We start from the raw sequence: 21462 nt of genomic DNA on the forward strand, positions 1-21462 counted from the left end.
GTGGGAGTAAGTTTTAAAACATAAAGATTGTGGTTTATAGGAAAAACATTCACAGCATTTTCATGCCACATTGAGCTATTTTTTCAGTCAAATGCATTGAAATGTTAATGCCAATGATAGCATATTTATATGAGCCAGGGAAACCACATATCTTTATTTAGAATCAAATGAATGTTTTGAAATATTTATATCAGGGTATTAATCTTTTCTGGTTTACTTAAATGTATGGGAACATAATCACAGAATAGATACAGCAGGAAGACATGTGAAATTAAGAACATGGCAGGAAATTACAAACAAACAAGAGACAGAAAGTAATAAAATAGAGACCAAACAAGAGGATGTATGACTATATAAAGCAATAAACAGAGTACATTTAATGATGAAAATGAAAACATAACCTCAGAGAGCAGGGAGGATTTACTACATCTATCTGATGTTCCCATCCAGCAGGAAATTAGAAATCACACCCTAAATCTTCACAGTTCTAATCTCTCTAGATTGAGTCTTTAAATCAATTTCACAAATTGATTGCATCCTTTTGCAATAAACGACCTTAGCAACGCAAACCTTGTTGACTGCCATGTTGCCTGTTTGCGTGAGATCGGAGGTTAGAGACCTTATCATGTCTCTTGTGGATCATCTTCCAAAGAAAAGTCATGTTCATTCAAAATGTGTTCATAACGCAAATAATGAGATTACATTTATATCACAGTCATCAGAATGAGAATCAGAATAGGCTTCAGCCACTAGAATGCAATGATACAATCTACAGCATCTCTGCATGAACTAGTGAAATTTTAAAAGTACTAAATATCAATATCAAAAATAATAAAAATGTAAACAAAAACTTGAAAAGTGACAGTCAAAGTGGCAAATGTGTTTCAATGTTAAATCTGATGTCTCACAGTATATTTTATTACTTTAACTTCCTTGTGTCTCAATAATCTACTTGGGTTTCTTTTTTCAGACAGTTTATTGTAGGAGATGTTTTTACCTTGACATGGTTCGACTGTCATCTGCAGTCTTCCTCAGAAGCGTCAGCTGCCGCTGTGACGTGTCCTTATATGCTGTTCTTCCGAGGTGTGGTCAGCCGACAGACCTGACAGGTCTATCGGGCTGACCACGCCCCCCTCCACCCGATGGTCTCTGGAGACGAGAGTCCCAGGTGTGGGAGAGCATGAACACTCCCTCATCCAGGTTTATGGTAGTGTTTCCCCGTTTCCTGATTTCAATTGCCTCCTTAATCCAGCGTTTGTGTTTGTTGTTCTCTGACCCATTGACCTGATTAAGGAGGCAATTGAAATCAGGAAACAGGGAAATGACACCCTAAACCGGGGTGAGGGAGCGTTTATGCTCTCCCACACCTGGGACTCTCATCTCCAGAGACCATCGGCGGAAAGGCGTGGTCAGCCGATAGACCTGTCAGGTCTGTCGGGCTGGACACGTCACAGCGGCAGCTGACGCTTCTGAGGAAGACTGCAGATGACAGTCGAACCATGTCAAGGTGAAAACATCTCCTACAATAAACTGTCTGAAAAAAGAAACCCAAGTAGATTATTCAGAATAACACGACAAAATGAACTTGCTGGATTTTCCTTGTGTCTCCATCTTCCTTGCATGTCTTGATAATAATTGCCAGGCTTTCGGTCTACTATTTCTAGTGTTACTTAGTTATTTTCTCTCCTTGTGCTCCTTGTGTGTTTTTGCAGCATTTGTCAGTGAGTTCCTTGTGTTTCCTGTGGTTTTTTTTTTTTTGTCATTTTCCAGCCCTGTTTCTTGTGTATTTTTGCCAGTGTTTGGCAGTGAGTTCCTTGTGTTTCATATGTTCCTTGTGTTCCCTCTCTGTCATTTTCCTTCCCTGTGTGCCTAGCATACAGTGTTTTCCAGTTCCCTGTGTTTTCCTTTTTTCTTTATTTTGCCTTTACTGTGTTTGCTGTTTGTTTGTTTGTTTGTTTGTTTGTTTTTTACACCGTCTCCCTTTGAGTTCCTTGTGTTTCCTGACTAACTCTGTCATTTTCCCATCCTGTGTCCCTTTTGTGTTGTCTACAGTGTTTGTCAGTGAGTTCCTTGTGTTTCCTGTTTTTTGGGGTCATTTTCTTCCCCCATGTTTCTTGTGGGTTTTTTTTCAGTGTTTTCCAGTGAATTCCTTGTGTTTCCTGTGGTTTTTAAATGTTTTCCAGTCCTGTGTTTCCCGTGTATTTATGCCATGGTTTGGCAGTAAATTCCTTGTGTTTCTTTTTGTTCTTTGTGCTTCCTGTGTCTTTTTGTCATTTTCCTACCCTGTGCTCCTAGTGTACAGTGTTTTTCAGTTCCTTCTGTTTTCCTCTCTTTATTTTTTTACCCTACTCTATTTGTTGTTTTTTTCAGTGAGTTCTTTCCCTTTGAGATAAAATTGTGTCCTGACTTTGTCACTTTCCCTTCCTGTGTCCACTATGTGTTGTCTACATTGTTTGTTTTTCAGATTCCTGTGTTTTTCAGTCATTTTTCTGCCCCATGTTACTTGTGTATTTTTTCAGTGTTTGCCATGTTACTTTGTCTTTGTTCTAACCATAGACTGCAGAAGGAATTGGACAAAGCCTGTGTGACATCAGCAGTCTGCTGTTGATAGGTGGACTCAAACAGTTCTTGAAGCCAATCCTTGGCAGCTTCCATATTGAAATTGTGGTCCCAACCGAACTTTGGATCAACCTAACGGCCCGCCCACTAAGCACGACTTCCTGTCAGCTAGCTAGCTAGCATTCTGGTTGACAGAAATGTAGCTTCTGCCTGTAGAGCTATCTATCAGTCAAATGAGATGCGCCAATCAGTCCGTAGTGAAGTTTTTCCTAAATATAATCTAAACGATTGTGGCACCAAAAGAAATCACCCCGTGTACAGTGAGAGCACATGAAGACACTAGCTAACGAGACACGTTTGTTTTTTTGAACTAGGCTGTAAACCAGTTTATTTTTATGTATAAACCGGCTGTTTAACAGATGTCCAGGCGGGACTTTTGGTGTTCCCACAGCCAGCCTTAAGTGGACACTCAATGTGTTGCGATTTTTTGCACTTCCGCATTGGCTTCATCTTTCAGGACCAGAGGTTGCCACTTGGTTCTAACCCTAACCCTTTCCCAGTAACTTCCTTGTGTTTCCTGCCTTTGTTACTTTCTCTGTGTCCAATGTGCTTTTCATTATGTTTCCCAGTGACTTCCTTGTGTTTCATATGTTTTTCTTTTGGACCTTTCCTCTCGGCATGTTAATTTCCCTCACTGAGTACCTTAAGTGTTTTTTTTTTCACTGTCTCTCAGGGAGTTCCTTGTGTTTCCTGTAATTGTTGTGTTTTTCTGTAATTTTCTCAGCATGTGTTCCTTCTGTGTTTTGCAGTGTTTTCCAGTGAGTTACACATGTTTCTTGTTTCTCTATCATTTTCTTCCCAGAGTTCTTTTTGTTTCCTTTCATACATATTTTCCCTTCTTGTGTTTACGTGTTTTTTAGAGTTTCCTGGTGAGTTCCTTTTATTTCCTGTTTTTGTTGTCATTTCCTCCTGTATTCTGTGTGACTTATTTATGGTGTTGGCCTGTAAGTTCCTTGTGTTTCTTGTTTTTCTTTTTTTTTTGTTTTCCTGTCCTCCTTAAGTGTTTTTGCAGTGTTTCCCAGTGAGAACTTGCTTTTCCCCTCGCACTGTAATTTCCTCTCTCTGTGTGTGTCATCATAAATTCTCCTTGGTTTTATTTTGGTTTTATTTTGTAGTTATTGCCTCAGTCTGTTTGTTTAGTCTTAGGTTCTACCTTTATGTCTTTCTCTCATCTTTAACACTTAATATCAGAAAGAAACATTTTAAAATACATCTGTATTGTGATATTGTTTACAATTATCTGTAGTACTGCACATACTAAATGTTTTGAAGCTGACACAACATAACTTTAGTTGTTTTATTCTGGATAAGTATTCTGGGGTGAGTTCGTCTTTTCAGCTACTATTTTATCCATCCTGTCCATCACAGGTCGTCGGAGTTGCGCAGGCCATCAATAAAAAATGTGGAGAGGATGGTGCCTTCACTGACCAGGATGAAAAGGTGAGATAGTTGGCTGTTTCACCTAAAGAGCCATGTTTAAACCAAACTAGAAGAGGTAGATCCTCATGCGTATAATCCTGTTTACACTTACAGTGATTATGAAAAGTATTTAGCCCCTTGGATTTTTTACTCTTTTATTGATTTTATTAATCAATCATGGTTAATATAATTAGTCTTTTTTGACAGAAAATTACAACAAGCCTTCTTTAATGTCAAAGTGAAAAGAGATTTCTACAAAGTAATGTGTATGCGTTAAAAATATGTAATGTAAAATAAGTAACTGCATAAATATTCACCCCCTTTAAGTCAGTATTTAGTAGAGTCATCTTTAGCTTGCACATCTGGATCAGGTGTGAACAGTCCTTTTAAAGTCCAGCCACATATTCTTTATCAGATTAAGGTCTGGGCTTTGACTTGGCCACTCCAGAATATTCCCCTTGTTGTCTTCTGTGTAGCTTTCTCTGTATGCTTCGGCTCACTGTCTTGCTTGAAAATTAATTTTCTCCCGAGCTGTAGTTCTCTTGCAGATTTGGAGATTAATTTTACCCTCTGCCTTTACAAGCCTTCTTGGTCCAGCTGCTGAGAAGCATCCCCACGGCATGATGCTGTCACCACTGTGCCTCATGGTGTGTTTGTAGTGATGTGCCGTGTTTAGTGTCTTATCTGATGGCCAGAATGCTCCATTTTGGTCTCATCTGACTACTTTCTTCCACCCGACCATGGAGTTTCCCACATGCCTTTCAGTGGCCTCTTGTCCAGATTTAATCTAATTTTCTTCAACAGCAGCTTTCTCTTTGCCACTCTCCCATAAAGCTTTGCCTGGCAGAGAGCCCTGGGAACAGCTGTTACAGGCAGAGTCTCTCCAGTCTCAGCTGCTGAAGCTTGTAACTCCTTCAGAGTAGTCATAGGTGTCCTGGTCTTCTCTCTCACTAGTCTCCTTCTTGCACGGCCAATCAGCTTGTGAGGACGGCCTGATCTAGGCAGATTTACACATGTGCCATATTCCTTCCATTTCTTGATGATTGATTTAACTGAACTCTGGGAGATGTTCTGTGCCTTGGGATTTTTTTTATCCATCCCCTGAGGTACACTTTTAAATAACCTTTTCTCTGAGTGGCTTGGAGTGTTCTTTTGTCTTTATGGTGTAATGGTAGCCAGGAATACTGATTTATCTGTGTCTGGAAGGTAATATGGTAAATATTTATGCAGCAGTTTTTTCAGTTATATTGACCATGATTGACTTATAAAATCATAAAAAGGGTCAAACATCCAAGGGGGTGAATACTTTTTATAGGCACTGTATAATTACTACCAAGTGGCTTATACAACCCAGCTTTAAAAGTACTGAAATATCCCTTTAAACTGCAAAGATTTAATGGATACAATGGAATCTGTAAAGTAGCGAGATACTGCTGATGAGTTTTATGTCCCAGGTGTTTAACACATCTGTTAGCAGAAATAGAACCTTATCTGCCCTGGAATGAATCACATTTATGTCTCTGAATCCACCTGATAAATTGCAAATCCTGCCTCCTTTACCTCAGTCCTTCTCTCTCCACCTGAAAGTGAACTTCCTCGTATTATTAATTCATCATCTCTCTGCTTCTTCTTCTCTGATTTATGCTTTCATTCCATGCAACAGTCCTCTCCTCTCTATTCATGTTTGTCTTTGATTCTTCTACAGGACTTCTCTGCCTATCTGGCTTTTTCAGGCATCGTCCTGCACAACGCTCAGCTCTACGAGACGTCACAGCTGGAAAACCGGCGCAATCAGGTGAGTGCCAGAGAGAGTCTGAAGGTGTTTATGTGCATAGACACCGCTCTGATTGTGTTTGTGTGTGCAGGTGCTGCTGGATTTGGCCAGTCTGATCTTCGAGGAGCAGCAGTGTCTGGAGGTTTTACTGAGGAGGATCGCAGGAACCATCCTGTCTTTCATGCAGGCCCAGGCATGTACCGTCTTCATCGCCGACGAAGACTGCATGGTCAGTATGCATGAAACACAGAAACACAAACCCATGCTCACATCCTTACAACATGTATGTACTCGTATGTTTAGTTCATAAAATCAGTCTGCAGATGAAGCTGGACTAGTCGCCTGACTGACCAGGTGTCTTTGCTTTTGTCTGATATTATTTCTTGTGATTTTTTTCTTTATTTTTATGCATCTTGGGGTGGGTGTCATGGGCAGAGATGCTGTTTTATTCCACCTTCATGGGCATTCATATGTGATACATAGAGACCTTTGAGAGATTTCCTTCAACCTGTGCACCAATGTCCAATCTGATTCAAAGGACCACCTTGTCAGGAAACATACATAATTTGCACCATAAATGTTTTTTATAAGCAGTTATTAATGAGCACTGTTATTCATGTTTGGCAGTGTGGTTTTTCTGGGATCCCTCTGCCCTCCCGCAAGCCTATGTTGAAAGCATCAATGACAACAGAATGACACTGATTAAGTCAAAGGCAGAATGAAGGAGAAGCTGGGGTGGAGGAGGGTATCAAAAAACAGCTTGCAGAGAGAGCAGCAGAGCATAGCCAGGCAAGAGCAGTTTAAATAAGGCAGCATGTAGGCAATCAGCCAATAGCATGCTTAGAGCAAATTAGCTGGCCATCAGCTGATGAGGGCTTGCATGAGACAATGCTTGACTCCATTGCCTGGCTGAACTAACACTATACGCTTGATTTTTGGTAACTTCCACTACAAAGTTACATGTAACAATGTGCATTTTTGTTAAAACTGTTACAGTTTTTTGGCTTTTCATGCCTTAATTTATTGAGAAAAACAGCGGACAGAGTCTGAAACAAGGATGAGAGAGTGGGGAATAACATGCAAGAAAGGAGCCACAGGCCGGACTTGAACTCAGCCCATCTGCATACATGGATTTTAACCTAACTGCTATGCCTATCTGCACCCCAAATTAAGATCAAATTTTAATCAAATTTGTTTTTTTACACTAATATGGAAAACCTAACACAATCAAAGTAACTTATTGGAATGGCACTTGGTTTCCGTAAAGAGATATGAGCAGCTATATAACAAAAATTTTCATTTCCTGTTTCGATTTGATGTTTTATTTGTCCACAACACCAGCAGAGCTTTGAAAGCCCCTCTCATTCATGCACTGCCACACCGAACGGTTCAAGGTTGTTTAAAAAAATGAGTTGTTTTAACTTAAAAATCCAAAACAGCTTTTTCAGCTCTGTTTTTCTGAGTCGTAAGAACACATTTTTAGTTTCAGCAAACAGTACTCTGTCAATCTAACTGCAGAGCTTCCTAGAGCACCATTGGGCATTAGACACTCTTGCACCATAGGTGAAGTTAATGACTCAGTTAGATGTCCTGCCTGCGGGAAGCAACTAAAACATTAGAGGAAAATATATTGAACTCTTTGGGAGTGCACTTTCTGGCTAAAATGCACCTTTCAGTCTTTCACTGCAAGACTGAACAGTTAAATGTTGTCAAAACAAGACATACAGTCGCTAGAAAAAGTATGTGAACCCTTTGAGATTTCTTGGATTTCTGCATAAATTGGTCATCAAATGTGTTCCAATCTTCATCTAAGTCACAACAATAGACAAACACAGTCTGCTTAAACTAATACTGCACAAAAAATGACATGTTTTCATGTTTTATTGAACAAAACATGTAAACATTCATAGTGCAGGGTGGAAAAAGTATGTGAACCCCTAGGCTAATGACTGGTTGACCCTCCTTTGGCAGCAACAACCTCAACCAAACGTTTCCTGTAGTTGCAGATCAGACCTGCACAATGGTCAGGAGGAATTTTGGACCATTCCTCTTTACAAAACTGTTTCAGTTCAGCAATATTATTCAGATGTCTGGTGTGCATCGCTCTCTTGAGGTCATGCCACAGCATCTCAATGGGGTTGAGGTCAGGACTCTGACTGGGCCACTCCAGAAGGCATATTTTATTCTGTTGAAGCCATTCTGTTGATGATTTATTTTTATGCTTTGGATCGTTGTCGTGTTGCATCATCCATCCTCTGTTGAGCTTCAGTTGGTGGACAGATGGTCTTAAGTTTTCCTGTAAAATGTAATGATAAAATTGGGAATTCATTTTTCCGTCAATGACAGCAATCCGTCCAGGCCCTGAGGCAGCAAAGCAGCCCCAAACCATGATGGCCCCTCCATCATATTTCACAGCTGGGATGAGGTTTTGATGTTGGTGTGCTGTGCCTTTTTTTCTCCACACATAGCGTTGTGTGTTCCTTCCAAACAACTCCATTTTGGTTTCATCTATGGACAGAATATTTTGCCAGTAGTGCTGTGGAACATCCAGGTGCTCTTTTGTAAACTTCAAATGTGCAGCAATGTGTTTTTTGGACAGCAGTGGCTTCCTCTGTGGTGTCCTCCCATGAACTCCATTTTTGTTTAATGTTTTACTTATTGTAGATTTGTCAACACAAATGTTAGCATGTGCCAGAGATTTCTGTAAGTCTTTAGCTGACACTCTAGGAGTCTTCTTCACCTCACTGAGCATTCTGCGCTGTGCTCTTGCAGTCATCTTTACAGGACAACCACGCCTAGGGAGAGTAGCAACAGTGCTGATCTTTCTCCATTTGTAGACAGTCTGTCTTACCGTGGACACATCGTTCACTTTTAGATACTTTTGTCACCCTTTCCAGCTTCATGCAAGTCAACACTTCTTCATCGTAGGTCTTCTAAGAGCTCTTTTGTACCAGGCATGGTTCACATCAGGCAATGCTTCTTGAGAACAGCAAATTCAACACTGGTGTGTGTTTTTTATAGGGCAGGGCAGCTTTAACCAACACATCCAATCTCATCACATTGATTGGACTCCAGGTTGGCTGACTTCTGGCTCCTATTAGCTCTTGGAGAAGTCATTAGCCTAGGGGTTCACATACTTTTTCCACCCTGCACTGTGAATGTTTACATGGTTTGATCAATAAAACATGAAAACATGTCATTTTTTGCACAGTATTAGTTTAAGCAGACTGTGTTTGTCTATTGTTGTGACTTAGATGAAGATCGGAACCCATTTGATGACCAATTTATGCAGAAATCCAAGAAATCTCAAAGAGTTCACATACTTTTTCCAGCGACTTTATGTTAGCTTAAAACCCAAATAGCCATTTCCAGCTTTTTTGTTTTTTAATTGTAGTCAAATTATTTGACTATCATCCCTTGCCTTTGGGCATTAGACACATTTGCACCATGAGTGAAGTTGCTAACTCAGTTAGAGAAATCTTGCCTGTGGGGAGCAACCACATCACCACAGTGATGGAAGAGGACTTCTTAGTTAAGTGTGTACCTTTCTGTCACTGATAGTCACGAAAGCTCAAAGTCTGAGGCAGGGAAAGAAGCAAGCAATAAGCCTATAGCAGAGCAGATATCATTGACAACACAATGACACTGATTAAGTCAGATAAAGCATAAAGGAGGAGCTGGGGTGGAGGGGGGTTGCCAAAAGCAGATTTCAGAGGGAGAAGCAAAGCATAGCTAGGCTAGAGCAGTTTAACCCATTAAAGCCTGAAAACACAAATTATAGCCAGAAAATTCTAATTTTTGGGGACTGAAATGATTATTTACCTTTCAACTGAAATCCAAAAAATCCAAATTTCCATAAAATTTAACGTATATATTTTTTGTTTCTCATTTGTTACATTCTGTGTTTTTGGTAACTGATTATCCACTTGAGGGCATTTTTATTATTTATCAGATTGTATTCAGATGTTTTTTTTTAGTAATTTACTGATCATATTGATTAAATAGAGGTATCATAAAAGTCTGTATCAAATATGATACAACAGGCATTAAGGGGTTAAATATGGCAGCATGAGACCAATTAGCCAATAGTGTGCTTAGAGGGAATCAGCTGGTTGCCAGCTGATGAGGGCTTGCATCAAATCAGCTGATCTTATTTATATGGCAGGGCTTGACTCCTTAGCCTGCCTGAGCTAACGCTATACATCCCAATGGATGAGAAACATGAAGTTTTATGAACAATACTTAAACATTTGAATATAATTTCTAGGTTGAGTAAAGTTTCATGCATTTGTACTACTTAAAAACTTTGCCGTAATATTTTTTCTATGTTCAGTAATTGGTGCCAAACTTTTAGTAAATATGTACTTATCTCCTTGCTGCTCTGAGCCAACCATGACTCATTTTTTAGGCCACTTAATTTGTTAACTTGTGTCTTGACTGCAAACTGCAACTTGTGGGGTATGCATGGTAAGCTAAGCAGTGGGAAAGGCAGGCTGTGATTTCATGACCTATTTAGAATTTTGCAGTATAAACAACAACCCAATAGTAAGACACAACAATAAATCAGTTTATCATCTGAATCTGAACAAAGCAGTTGAGGTAGAGGTAAAAGCACCCTGAGATATATCCTGTGCACTCATGTTTGAAATTGTACATGCTCCTTCTACAGATAAACTTGTAACTTAACTATATTCTTAGACAGTAATTGGTAGAAAACATTCCCTGATAGGGAAAGAGGAAAACATCCATCCTAAGTGATTAAGGTTCTCAAATTCAGTTAATTACAATAATTTCCTCTGGCTGTAGCAGAAAAGCCTGTAATTATAATAGACATTATATATGAAGTGAAGTTGGAAAAGGCTGTACTTCTACTTCTGAGCTGGGGCACTACAACAAACCATCATTAACAAATTAAGAAGTTAGCGTCCCGTGCAATCTTCCATTAACCTTCTGGGTGGTTTTTATTCAAGTAACAGCACGTGAGCAGCTTTAGGGTGTGTAGCTATAATTAGAGGCTGCAGAGTCACTCAGCTGCAGATAATTACCCTCTATTCAGAGCTTTTCCAAAAAACATGTGTTTGTGCTGCCAAAGATAGGGTTAATTGAGAAGATGCACCACTCTGTTACTCTAACTTCAGCTATATGATCTCAATCTGGCATATGAAAGTGACAAGTTCCAGTTTTGTGTTTCACGATCAAAGCACTCCTTTATGTCCTTCATACAGTGGATATACAGCTGATAGTGGAGCCTATAGAATGAGTGATTTAGCAGCTCAATCAAAGAAAGAGTGAACATCTTTGTGCATGCATTATGTTACCCAAAGCGTTCCTGTAGTGTGAGCTGTCAGGACTAAATGGAAAAAGTAACAAATGCATCAACAGCATGCAGCCAGTGAGTGATGAAAGATGATGATTACAATGAACACAACAGGAGTGACAATACTGTATGATGAGGCAAACAGAGCTCATCCAGATTTTGCCATTCCATGAGATTTTGTAATGGAGTGATGGGCATAACACTTGCAAAAGATCAAGATTGAATATTTGGTATTTCTAAGTCTTATGAAATTCAGAGGTTAATGTGATATTTTGGTATTAATACAGCATAACAGATGGGGATAGTTTCTCTGCATAATTAAGAGAATTTTAGGTAAAAATGGACCCCAAAAAAAAAAAAATATATATATATATATATATTGGCTCATATGAACACTTCATTGAAATTTTTTTAAGCGTTTCATTTTTCACCCAGAAAGCCTCTGTTTTTGGCACTATTTTGTAATGTGAGCTTCGGTTACCAGCTACGTGCTCTTCCACCTAACTGAGCAGCTGTGTGGGGCTGGGGGCTTCGTCACAGTGGTTAAATTCTTTAGATGGCGACTCCGCGGCTCAAAAAGTTAATTATCAGTATCAGGAGATGTAAAAAGTCTGCTTTTTACAGCTAATATACCAGCTGTAAACATTGGCCCATATTGGCAATATGTAAGAATAAGTTTGGAGAGTTTTAAGATTTTTTTCTTTGTTCAGCCTTTAGCTCTGAAGTGTGTAATCAGGACTAAAGTTTTTGGTCTGGTTTACATTTAAATTCATATTAACAAAAAAGAATCTGTTAATATTAGCATATAGAATACTGACAAAAATCAATGTCATGCATCTCTTTTTTTTTGTTTCTGTGCCAAACCTTTGGAGTGAAGCACAGTTACCACCATCATGTTAGCATATCTGCTTCTCAGAAAGCTTTACAGCACAAAGGATGTTGTTTTATTTCACCTCCAATAAAATAAAATCAAGTTTAACAGGAGGAAATAAAGAGCAGCTTACAGAAACATAGCAAGCTCTGTTAAACAGACGACTGAGTGAAAACAGAAATGTTTGCTTTTATATATAGAGCAGAGTGAACAGTAGACAGCAGTGCCCTAATGTAAAAATCCTCCATAGGTTTAACTGTCTCTTTCACTTTATTCACTCATACATAGACACTCAGAGCTCTGTCTGTCCTCTGTTAAAATGAAGTGGCTGCCAAAACAAATTGAATGGCTTGTAGATTTTTGAATCCACCAACCACAGTGGCAAGAAAGTTCAACACTGATCTACACTACAAGCACTCTCAATTGTTTTGCAGCGCGAATCGACACGTTTAACATTCTGTTTGCGTCATTGTTATTCCCAAGAGTTGCAAAATCTGAACTCAAGTGAAGCACCTGTGCTGTGGTGGCCAATCAGCATGAAGATCCTGCTGTGTCGTAGGTGAAATAAGTCACTAGAGGATCTCTAATGGAGGATTTCTGAAGGACTAGCCCAGGGGGGAGAGGGGCTTCATTCAACCAGAAAGTTAGCACCATGGTTAGCACTGCCAGAGTTAGCATAACCCTGTCAGGTAAGCTACATTTTCATTCATTACTTGACTTTAATGTGTTTTTGTTCAAACGAGGGCTTTTACAAAGCAGCAGTCCTCTCATTGTAGTGTAGCTCACCCATGTTTGTTGACATTTGACTGGGCGTGGGAGAAGGAAGCCCCTCCCCTCTTGCATCTTTTGGGCATTTGTGCGCACACAATTTGACATGCAAGTGGAGTGGGTTATTAGTGCGAATTTAAAAAAAAACTCCCTTTATTTGCATGTTAAGACACATGTATAGGTGATTGTTAGGTGAACTGAATGTTTGGTATTAGGGGCAAACATGACCTAAAATCAGACCTAAAGTTTTGTAGTGTTAGGCCAACCTTAATCAAACTTCCATGCACTCTACTCCTTACTTTGTTTCCAGATTGTGTGCAAAATCTGTTCAGTTTCACTTTTCTGCACGTGTTAGCAGTGTGCTACACCATCAAATTTAGGCCTTTAGATCTGAAAGTTCAGAAGCCTTAAACGTGCAAATCTGACATTGATGGGTACCACTTTAGTCATATTCTGAAGCTTGTTATACGAGCATGTTTGATGATTTTGGAGAGAGCATGTTGGCACTTCTGCCTGTTAAAATATGTCGTACAGCACACATAAACAACCAGAACAGGCTCCAGCATAACACCGAGCTCTTCTTTAAAACAGTTTGACTAACACTTCAACACGTCTACAACCCACAACCACAGAACCGAACCGTCTGACGGCTCTGCTGTCAGTGTACTGTAAATACTCCACAGAATGGTATGTTATTATTGCCGTAAAACGTCAGCTCCAATGCACATCACTGCCCATTTAGCGGCTGATGTGTGGCTGTTCTGTAAGCATGCTGTGTCACTGGCTGTTTAAACGTTCAGAAAGTCAATCTTTGTGTTTAACTTTAACATATCAATCTCCAAAAAACGTCTTACTCCTCCGTCACACTTACCTGCATTACTGCAGAGCTCCGTCCAGCCTGCCCGCTGATCCTAACAGCAGGTTTTTCAGAGTTATAATTCACTCCACGGAGCCGACGTCTCACGTTACTGAATGCCGAGTTAATCTAAATATTGGTTTCACAAAGTATCAGCTGCACGGCCAATTCAACATTCAATATTTGTGTAAAGGTCTGGGTTAACAGGACGGGGAATGCTATGCCGTTGAAGTGGTTTGTATTCAGTTACCAAACATTTGTGTTTAACTTTGTCTGGTATTTATTAGAACCAGGTTAGAGCTTCAGCTGCAGGCTCACCGTTTAAACATTGTCCAGGCCGTGAAGGTGGCTTTCATAAATGTCCAGCAGCAGCTTTAAAAACCTAATGGATTCAGAAAAAAGGTGGACTAAAGGCTAAAAAAAACACTGAATCACACCCAAATCAAACAGCCTCTTTTGTGTATAAACCTGGAGATAGTTTTCAGTTGCATGAGTCTAGGTTTGAGGAAATTACATGTAAAAATCAAACAATTATATGAAAGGTAGACTATATCTAAAGCCCTGTTTGCTATTAATTTTGCAACGCATTTTGGTCATTTAGATACAAACTGATTGCTTTTAGCCCAGGCCTGCATTAAAGCAAAGTGGGGCCCTGGGCTTTACACTTTTTCAAGGCCCCCCCTGCCACCTGTACACACTCACAAGCATCATAAGGACTCTGTCTACCATGGCAAATATCAAACGCATATGAAACGATGAAAAAAGCACACCAAAATTAGCACAGTAGCATTGCCTCATTCTGAAACTGAAATATACACTAATCAAAATAAATTCATACCATCTATAAAAACTATATTTTTTTCTGTGATTTCTTACTGACAGATGAGTGTAGTTTTGTGTTACCTTCCTGAATGAGCCCCCAAGGTCACACAAAACTCCTCTGTCAATAAGAAAACACTGATGAAATATAGTCAAGCACAAGCTTCCTGTTCTAATGTGGTCCATTATTCATTTATGTTTTAGAATTTGCAGCAGGCCAATTAAAGATGGGCCAAGGGCAGCAATTGGTCCCCGGGCCATTGCTTGGACACCCCTGTTTCAGAGTATATTTTTGTACAACAGTTTTTCCAAAATGGTAAAGTCCAGGAGTGTCTAGGTGTGTTGTGGATTTGAACCCAAGGCACACCTAAGATCAAGCCTAAGGCACACCAAATATATATCTTTGCAAAATTGCTTATTATAAGAGTAAATCAAACCTACAGCATTAGTTCAGGCAGGCCACGGAGTCAACCATTGCTATATAATTGAGATCAGCTGATCTCACGCAAACCCTCGTCAGCTGTCAGCCAGCTGATTTGCTTTTAAGCATGATAGTGGCTAATGGCACTCATTCTGCCATATTTAAACTACTCTTACCTGGCTACGCTTTGCTACTCCCTCTCCAATCCACTTTTAACAACCCTCCTCCACCCCAGCTCCTCCTTCCCAGAACAGCCACAAATGAATAACAGCAATAACAACCAATTTACAACTGCTATGAAAGAAAAAACTAAAACATGTGGTCCTGACTGAACTAAAGTTATTGCAGTAATTATGTATGGTTGAACAAATTGCTACAGCACACCAGTGTGTGTTTCTGCACCCTTTGAGAACCACTGAACTTAACCAGTCCCAAGCATGGCAGAGCCCCATACTCCACTTCTTCAGTGTGAGTGCTGCACATGCTCAGGCATGGTGCACTTGCTCTGCCCTGGTTCGGATGAAATAGTCGGGCCTTGTCATGTTATAATTGCTCATGCATATGCACAAACACGTGCAATATGACGTACTGTATAACTGATAAGACCACAGTCATTTTAAACAGTGGTGGAGTGTTAGAGAGCCGTATCTCACTAAAAATAAGCCATAAGGAGAGAAAAGTTACTGTCATGGGGTCTGTTTTTCTTGACTTCCTGGCTTTTAAACTGTGCCATAATAACGACATGATAAGCTATCTGATCTCAGACCTAGTTAGGCTTGGAGCAGTTCAGGCCAGCGAGGGACTTGGAAAGGGGGGCAGGCCTGTTTCAACACAGTACAGGGCAACTGGTTCTAGTGTAAGTGCACCCTTAAAACAATCCTGACTGAAAACTAGAGCATTTAAACTCAAACTACCTGCATAAAATATGTATAATGTTTGTAATTTTTGTTGATTTAAACCTTTAATGTGAGGAATTTGGACTTTTGTACATTAAGCTGCATAGGCTCATACTGGCCCATTTTTATGATCCTGAGCATGCTTGTCCCTCCACTGACCTCTGCATTGTCAGACCAGCTGTCTCCCTTTCTCCCTCTTTCTCTCTTACTAAACATTTACTCTGAGATTAGGAACTTTTACTGTCCTTATCTTCTAGACGGCGCTCTGTATACAGGTGTCACTGTTAGCTGTCTGTGCTTTCTCAAACTGGACCCACAGCTCTGTCCTTTTAATGTCTGCAAGAGAAAAAACTCCACTACCAAAGATAAGACACCAAGATGGGTGCCTGCGTTTACCCTTGCTGCAGCATCTGCTTAAAAACATCCATATCAGTATGAATATGTTTGGTTAGAATCTGTCCCAGTCTGCAGGTATTTGTGAGGTATACATGCATGATGTATGCTTTATGTCTTATTGTGTTTATGTTTATGTCATAGGTTTTAACGTCTGCCTTGCCTTGGGTTTATTTTGTTCTCCCGAACACTCTCCAGAAGAAATCATTTCTAATTTGGCTTCAGGCGTCTGTGTTTTAGTGATTTTTCATGTTGTACCGATCTCTTAAGTTGTTAAACCACCTGCTGCTTTTAACTCCCTCTTCATTTCTCTTCCTAAAATCAAACCAGTCTCTCATTTTCCTAACATAAAATACCTTAAAATGCACAATTTAATCTTCCAAACCCTCTCTTGTGATCAGTCTTATTAGTGTCTTGATGCACTTTTTGCTGTAAAGAAAACTTGATTAAAAACATCAGACGTCAGGTTTGTTTGCACAAGAAAAATACAGATTTTTTTTTGCACAGCTTGATAACCAAAGTCAACACAAAAGACTCATTTGTTGCAGATTCCTGCTGTTACATCCATGATGCAATGCACCAGTTAATTGAGAAATTGGCATGACGCATACATGCTGTAGAAACACTTAAAAAGTCAATCAGTGATGAGCTTTTCCAGAGATTGCATCAGGAATAGATGAATCAAACCTCATTAGCATTCATCTCAGAGTTGTTTTTCTTGTCTTATTTTGTCCACAGAGCTGCAAAGCATCAATTCAGACTTCTTTTCTGAGAGTACAACCCCAATTCCCAAAAAGTTGGGACACTGTGTAAAATGTAAATAAAACCAGACTGCAAAAATTTCATAAACCCATATTTTATTCACAATAGAACATAAAAAACATTTCAGATGTTGAATCAGAGACATTTTACTGTTTAATAAAAAATATAGCTTATTTTGAATTTGATTGCGGCAACACATCTCAAAAAATTATGGATGGGGCAACAAAAGGCTGGAACAGTAAGTGGTTCTAATGAAAAACAGCTGGAGCAGCATTTTGCAAGTTTATTGGTATCAGGTCAGTAGCATGACTGGGTATAAAAGGAACATTTTAGACATTTTACAGCATACCATCAAGATTAATCTTGATTAACCAGGTCCACAATTTGTGCACTGACTTTTTCAATTGCGATTAATCGCATGCTTTATTATCCCTTTCAACACATTTTGGTTAAGGCATGTCGGCATCTCCCTGCAGCCTTAGTGATATTAAATAAGCCCACCACTCCTCCTTAATGTCTCATTTCTCTTTAAAAACACACAGACAGCTCAGTGGACAAGTCAGAAGTCATCTGGATCTTTTTCATGTTTTTTTTTTCATTTACAGTCCATGGCAAGTTCTTTTTCTGTGGTTAAGGCCATGTTAGATTCTTCAGTCTACCTGTTAAAGCTGTTCTGTAGTCAAGCAAGAAGTCAAGAACACTTTTGTTTGGCACATTTAAGACTGTAAAAAATCCAAAATGAGACCAAAATGGTTTATAATGCAAAGTAGTGTAATTCTAAAATGCTTTAAAAAAGGTGTTTCATTGAGACTACAAAAATTTTGCCATTATTCGCAACTTAATAATTTAATCTTTTGACAGCTCTAAAACAAATGCAATGTTGTGCACACCAGGTTCTGTGGGTGACGTTTCCTTCATGTGTCCAAAACAGACTGTTAACTAGAGTTCACTTTAGACAGTGTGTCCTTAAGTGCTTTTTCCCTCTCTCTCTATATATATTTATATATACAGTGCTTAACAAATTTATCAGACCACCTGTCATATTTGTCTCAAAGACCATCCAGCAAGTGCTTTAATGCGGACTCTTTCATTTTCAGTGAGCTCTCCACGTTTTACCATTTTGAACAGGAATGAGGAATTTCAAACTGAATTCACCAAGTAAATAACTATAGTTTGACATATTAATCAAGAAATATTAAAAATATCATTTGGGTTAAAGAGCTTCTACATATTGGTGTATTAACCAGAAACAGAAACATAAAAATGATTTTGGTAATTACCAATGCTGTTAATTTAGGGAAGCTGTGATATAAACCTTACTTTGGTTAGCGTTAGGGTGGTCTAATAAATTTGTTAAGCACTGTATATATATATATATATATAGACCTATAATAAGCTCTCCATGACTAATAAACTAGCTAAATATCTCCCCTAACTTTCATTAAGGGGAATCAAGAACCAGTTCCAGTTAAGAACAGGTTCTAATTGTTTCAATCCAGCGACATCATTTACATTTAATCTTAATGGTTCCCTTATCAATGCCTTACCTCAATGGCCTTGAATAACACACTGTTACCCCTGATCGGCCCCGGACGCCCTGAGCACAAATCGCTACGGGGAAGTAAGATGGTGCTCTTGCCATCGGCTCAAACAGCCCACACCTTTCTGCATGACATGATTCTCTGTTGAATACAGATCAACTTCATCTGATAATTGGTTGTAGGTAGATTTACCCACTCATCAAAGTCCACCACAAGTCTTTGCTCCTTGTCTTAGCTGCTGCGTCTGTGTTTATGCTTCTCAGTTATCCACAGTTCCCTTTGTTTTGGCTTCTTTAATATGTGCAGTAATTACTAATTTCCCTGCATAGTGTTCAATATCATTAGAGTCCCCTAGAGATAAGTGTTTTTTGGAATCCCCCACGTTGACCACATGAATATTCAACGCCTAAATTAGCCATGTGCTGGGTTGCGTAGATAAACAGCACCAGACAGGAAGTTGGTTAAAGTAAAGCTGCTATGAGTTTATATTACCAAAATATGTAAAATGTTGTTATTCACTATTTACAGCTTTGCTGGTTTGCATATTTTTCAGCTGGATATTTTGGCTCTTTATGTTTTTATCTGGTAGACATGTGAAAAGGACCAAAAACTGGCAAATACTTGCTAACTGAAGCTCTGGCTCAGACCATTCTCCAGCCTATAAATCACTCTTTGTTGTGTTGTGGATTGATAAAATAGCTTCAGCTCTATTATAATATATAATCTGGCTGCATGAGATTGATGGATCTATCCCTGCGGCTGATAATAAGATGCAACAACCCTTTCAGATATGCCAGACGGAGCCTCTTTTGTCTTTCTTGACGTCAAAAGAATCTTGACTTTAACTCCCAAAGAAAATGAGCAGTCTCGTCAGATTTATTTCAATAGTCCTACAAGTCCTCCATGATCCCATGTCATCCTGTAATAAACTCTCCCTCCTGCCAGAGGCTCTAATAAAAGTCAAAACATGGTCAGGTTCCTTTTTTGTTTTAAACAGCTTTATAGCCCTCACCTAGATAGATCAGGGTGAGCTCATTCAACAGGAATAGGGGATAAAACTTTCCAAAACCAAGAAGAAGAAGGCTTGTCAGTCTTTAACATCCTGTCCCCACCTCTTACTAATGGAAAAGGAGCCTTTGTGAGGGGTCAGGAGTGCAGGATGAGAGAAAACAAATCCCTATAAGGGAGAAAAATTCAAGAAGTCCTGGATTGTGGAGGTAAACTTTTTTTAAAGCTTGATGTGCAATACATCAACATCCCAGTGTATCTAATACAGCTGCTGGTTTAATGGGAGAAAATAAGGAAGTGGATATCAGCAGGAAGAAAACATCTTTGTTATAATTGACAAGAGGTGTTTGGTGAATGCATCTCCAAAAAACTCTGCAAAAGTAAAAAACAAAACTGTTTTGATGAAAAAGACAAATGCAAACACTAAAACATGAATGCAAAACGTGACAAAATGAAGGTAGTGCATGAATGCAATGAATGTATATTTTTACATTTGTGTTTTTTTATTTTTTTATTGTTGCATTTTGCATTGTTTAAAGGTATTTAGATTTTTATGTTATACATTTTTTATAGTGCCATTTTACATTTGTGTTGAGGCTTTCTTGCATTTTTAGTGCAACTTTGTACAGTTCAGGAGGTTTGTGGAAATTCATTTGAGTTGTAGCTATTATCATTTTTAACGTTAGAGCTTTTTTGATTTGTATCATGTTGTTTTTATTTCATTTTGGTGTTGTGACATTGTGCATTGTTGTTGAGGCTTTTTGTGCCAGTTCTTTGGCGCTGTTATTCTGGCTTCCTACTTTTATGCTGTCTTGTTGCAGTTCCTGTTGTAGCAGTTTGAATTTGTTTGCTTGTTTGTGATGTGGCCGCCTTTGTTGTGTTTGTTGTTGTTGTTGTTTTGCACAAGTGTTGTGGCTTTTGCAGTTGTTCTGTAGCTTTTTGCATTTGCTTTTTGGCTTCATGTATTTGTGCTAAGGGTACCTGCTTTTTTGAGTTGTTGCCTTTTGGATTTGTGTTCTTGGCAGTTCTAAGTTAGCCTGTTTGCACATTAGCTGCTAGCATAACTTAGCACTAGCAAATTGTCAGAACAAAAACCTAACCAGTGCTGTGTTAAAGAGACATCATGTTAAAACTCTGCATTTCATCTGAAAATTGGTTCCTAATGTCAGTTGCCCCATATTAGTACTCAGAGACTGATGATCTCAACTGTAACCTCTGCTAAAACAGTAAAATCCAACCATAGTGATTGTTGGGAAAACCCTGAAGAAAGACAAACATGCCCACTGGTTATAGTTCAGTACAGTCCTCCTCTCATCAGTGCCTCCTCCCACACTGCTACTTCTGATTAGTCAGGACACCCTGAGCATGAACACCCAGCTACGGGAAAGTGAGATGGTGCTCATCTGATAATTGGTCAAACGTAGATTTACCCACCATAACTCTTTGCTCCTTGTCCTGGCTGTTCCTTGGTGTTTATGCTGCTCAGTTATCCATAGTTACCTTTATGTTGCCTTCTTTAATACCTGCAGTGACTTCAGATTCCCCTGACACCTTCTGGCCACACTTTGGCGCCTGTAGTGAAACAAATACCCTGTATGCTTTCATATTTTGTCATCTGATCTTTATTTCTTTATTCCACGGACATCCGCACTTCCCTCAAATCTGCAGCCGCACCAGTCTGTAACTAAAACTCAAATAAAGTTCTTTCTTCTTCTTGCAGAACTCCTTCTCCAGTGTCTTTCACATGGAATACGAGGAGCTGTGTGAAGTCCTAGACCCCCCCAAAAGGTAAGGCGACGCCCCCCGAGTGAATTAAATTAAATCAAACTTCCTGCAGATCGACCTTGAGGCACATTCAAGCTTCTTTAGGCTGCTAAAGCCCTCATTTTCCCTCAGAATAACCCTTTTCTTCTCCCAGAGAAGTTCTAAAATTACATATAGTAAAAGCACTCACATGAGGACTCATTATCATCTAATTCAAAGGAAAGCAGATAAGAA

The 21462-nt window shown here is 39.2% G+C and overlaps 1 protein-coding gene across 4 annotated transcripts in view; it reads left to right on the plus strand.

Annotated features, from left to right (window-relative positions):
• The window catches only part of pde5ab (phosphodiesterase 5A, cGMP-specific, b), a 141993-nt gene that overhangs the window by 69353 nt on the left and 51178 nt on the right, over positions 1 to 21462 (plus strand). For all 4 annotated transcript variants that reach the window (XM_041779098.1, XM_041779099.1, XM_041779096.1 and 1 more), the window contains exons 5-8: positions 3988 to 4059; positions 5744 to 5833; positions 5904 to 6041; positions 21185 to 21252. In XM_041779098.1, the coding sequence (XP_041635032.1) occupies positions 3988 to 4059; positions 5744 to 5833; positions 5904 to 6041; positions 21185 to 21252 (368 nt within the window). The remainder of the gene's footprint in view (positions 1 to 3987; positions 4060 to 5743; positions 5834 to 5903; positions 6042 to 21184; positions 21253 to 21462) is intronic.

Source organism: Cheilinus undulatus, linkage group 22 (assembly GCF_018320785.1).
Source record: "Cheilinus undulatus linkage group 22, ASM1832078v1, whole genome shotgun sequence".
Taxonomy (NCBI): Eukaryota; Metazoa; Chordata; class Actinopteri; order Labriformes; family Labridae; genus Cheilinus; species Cheilinus undulatus.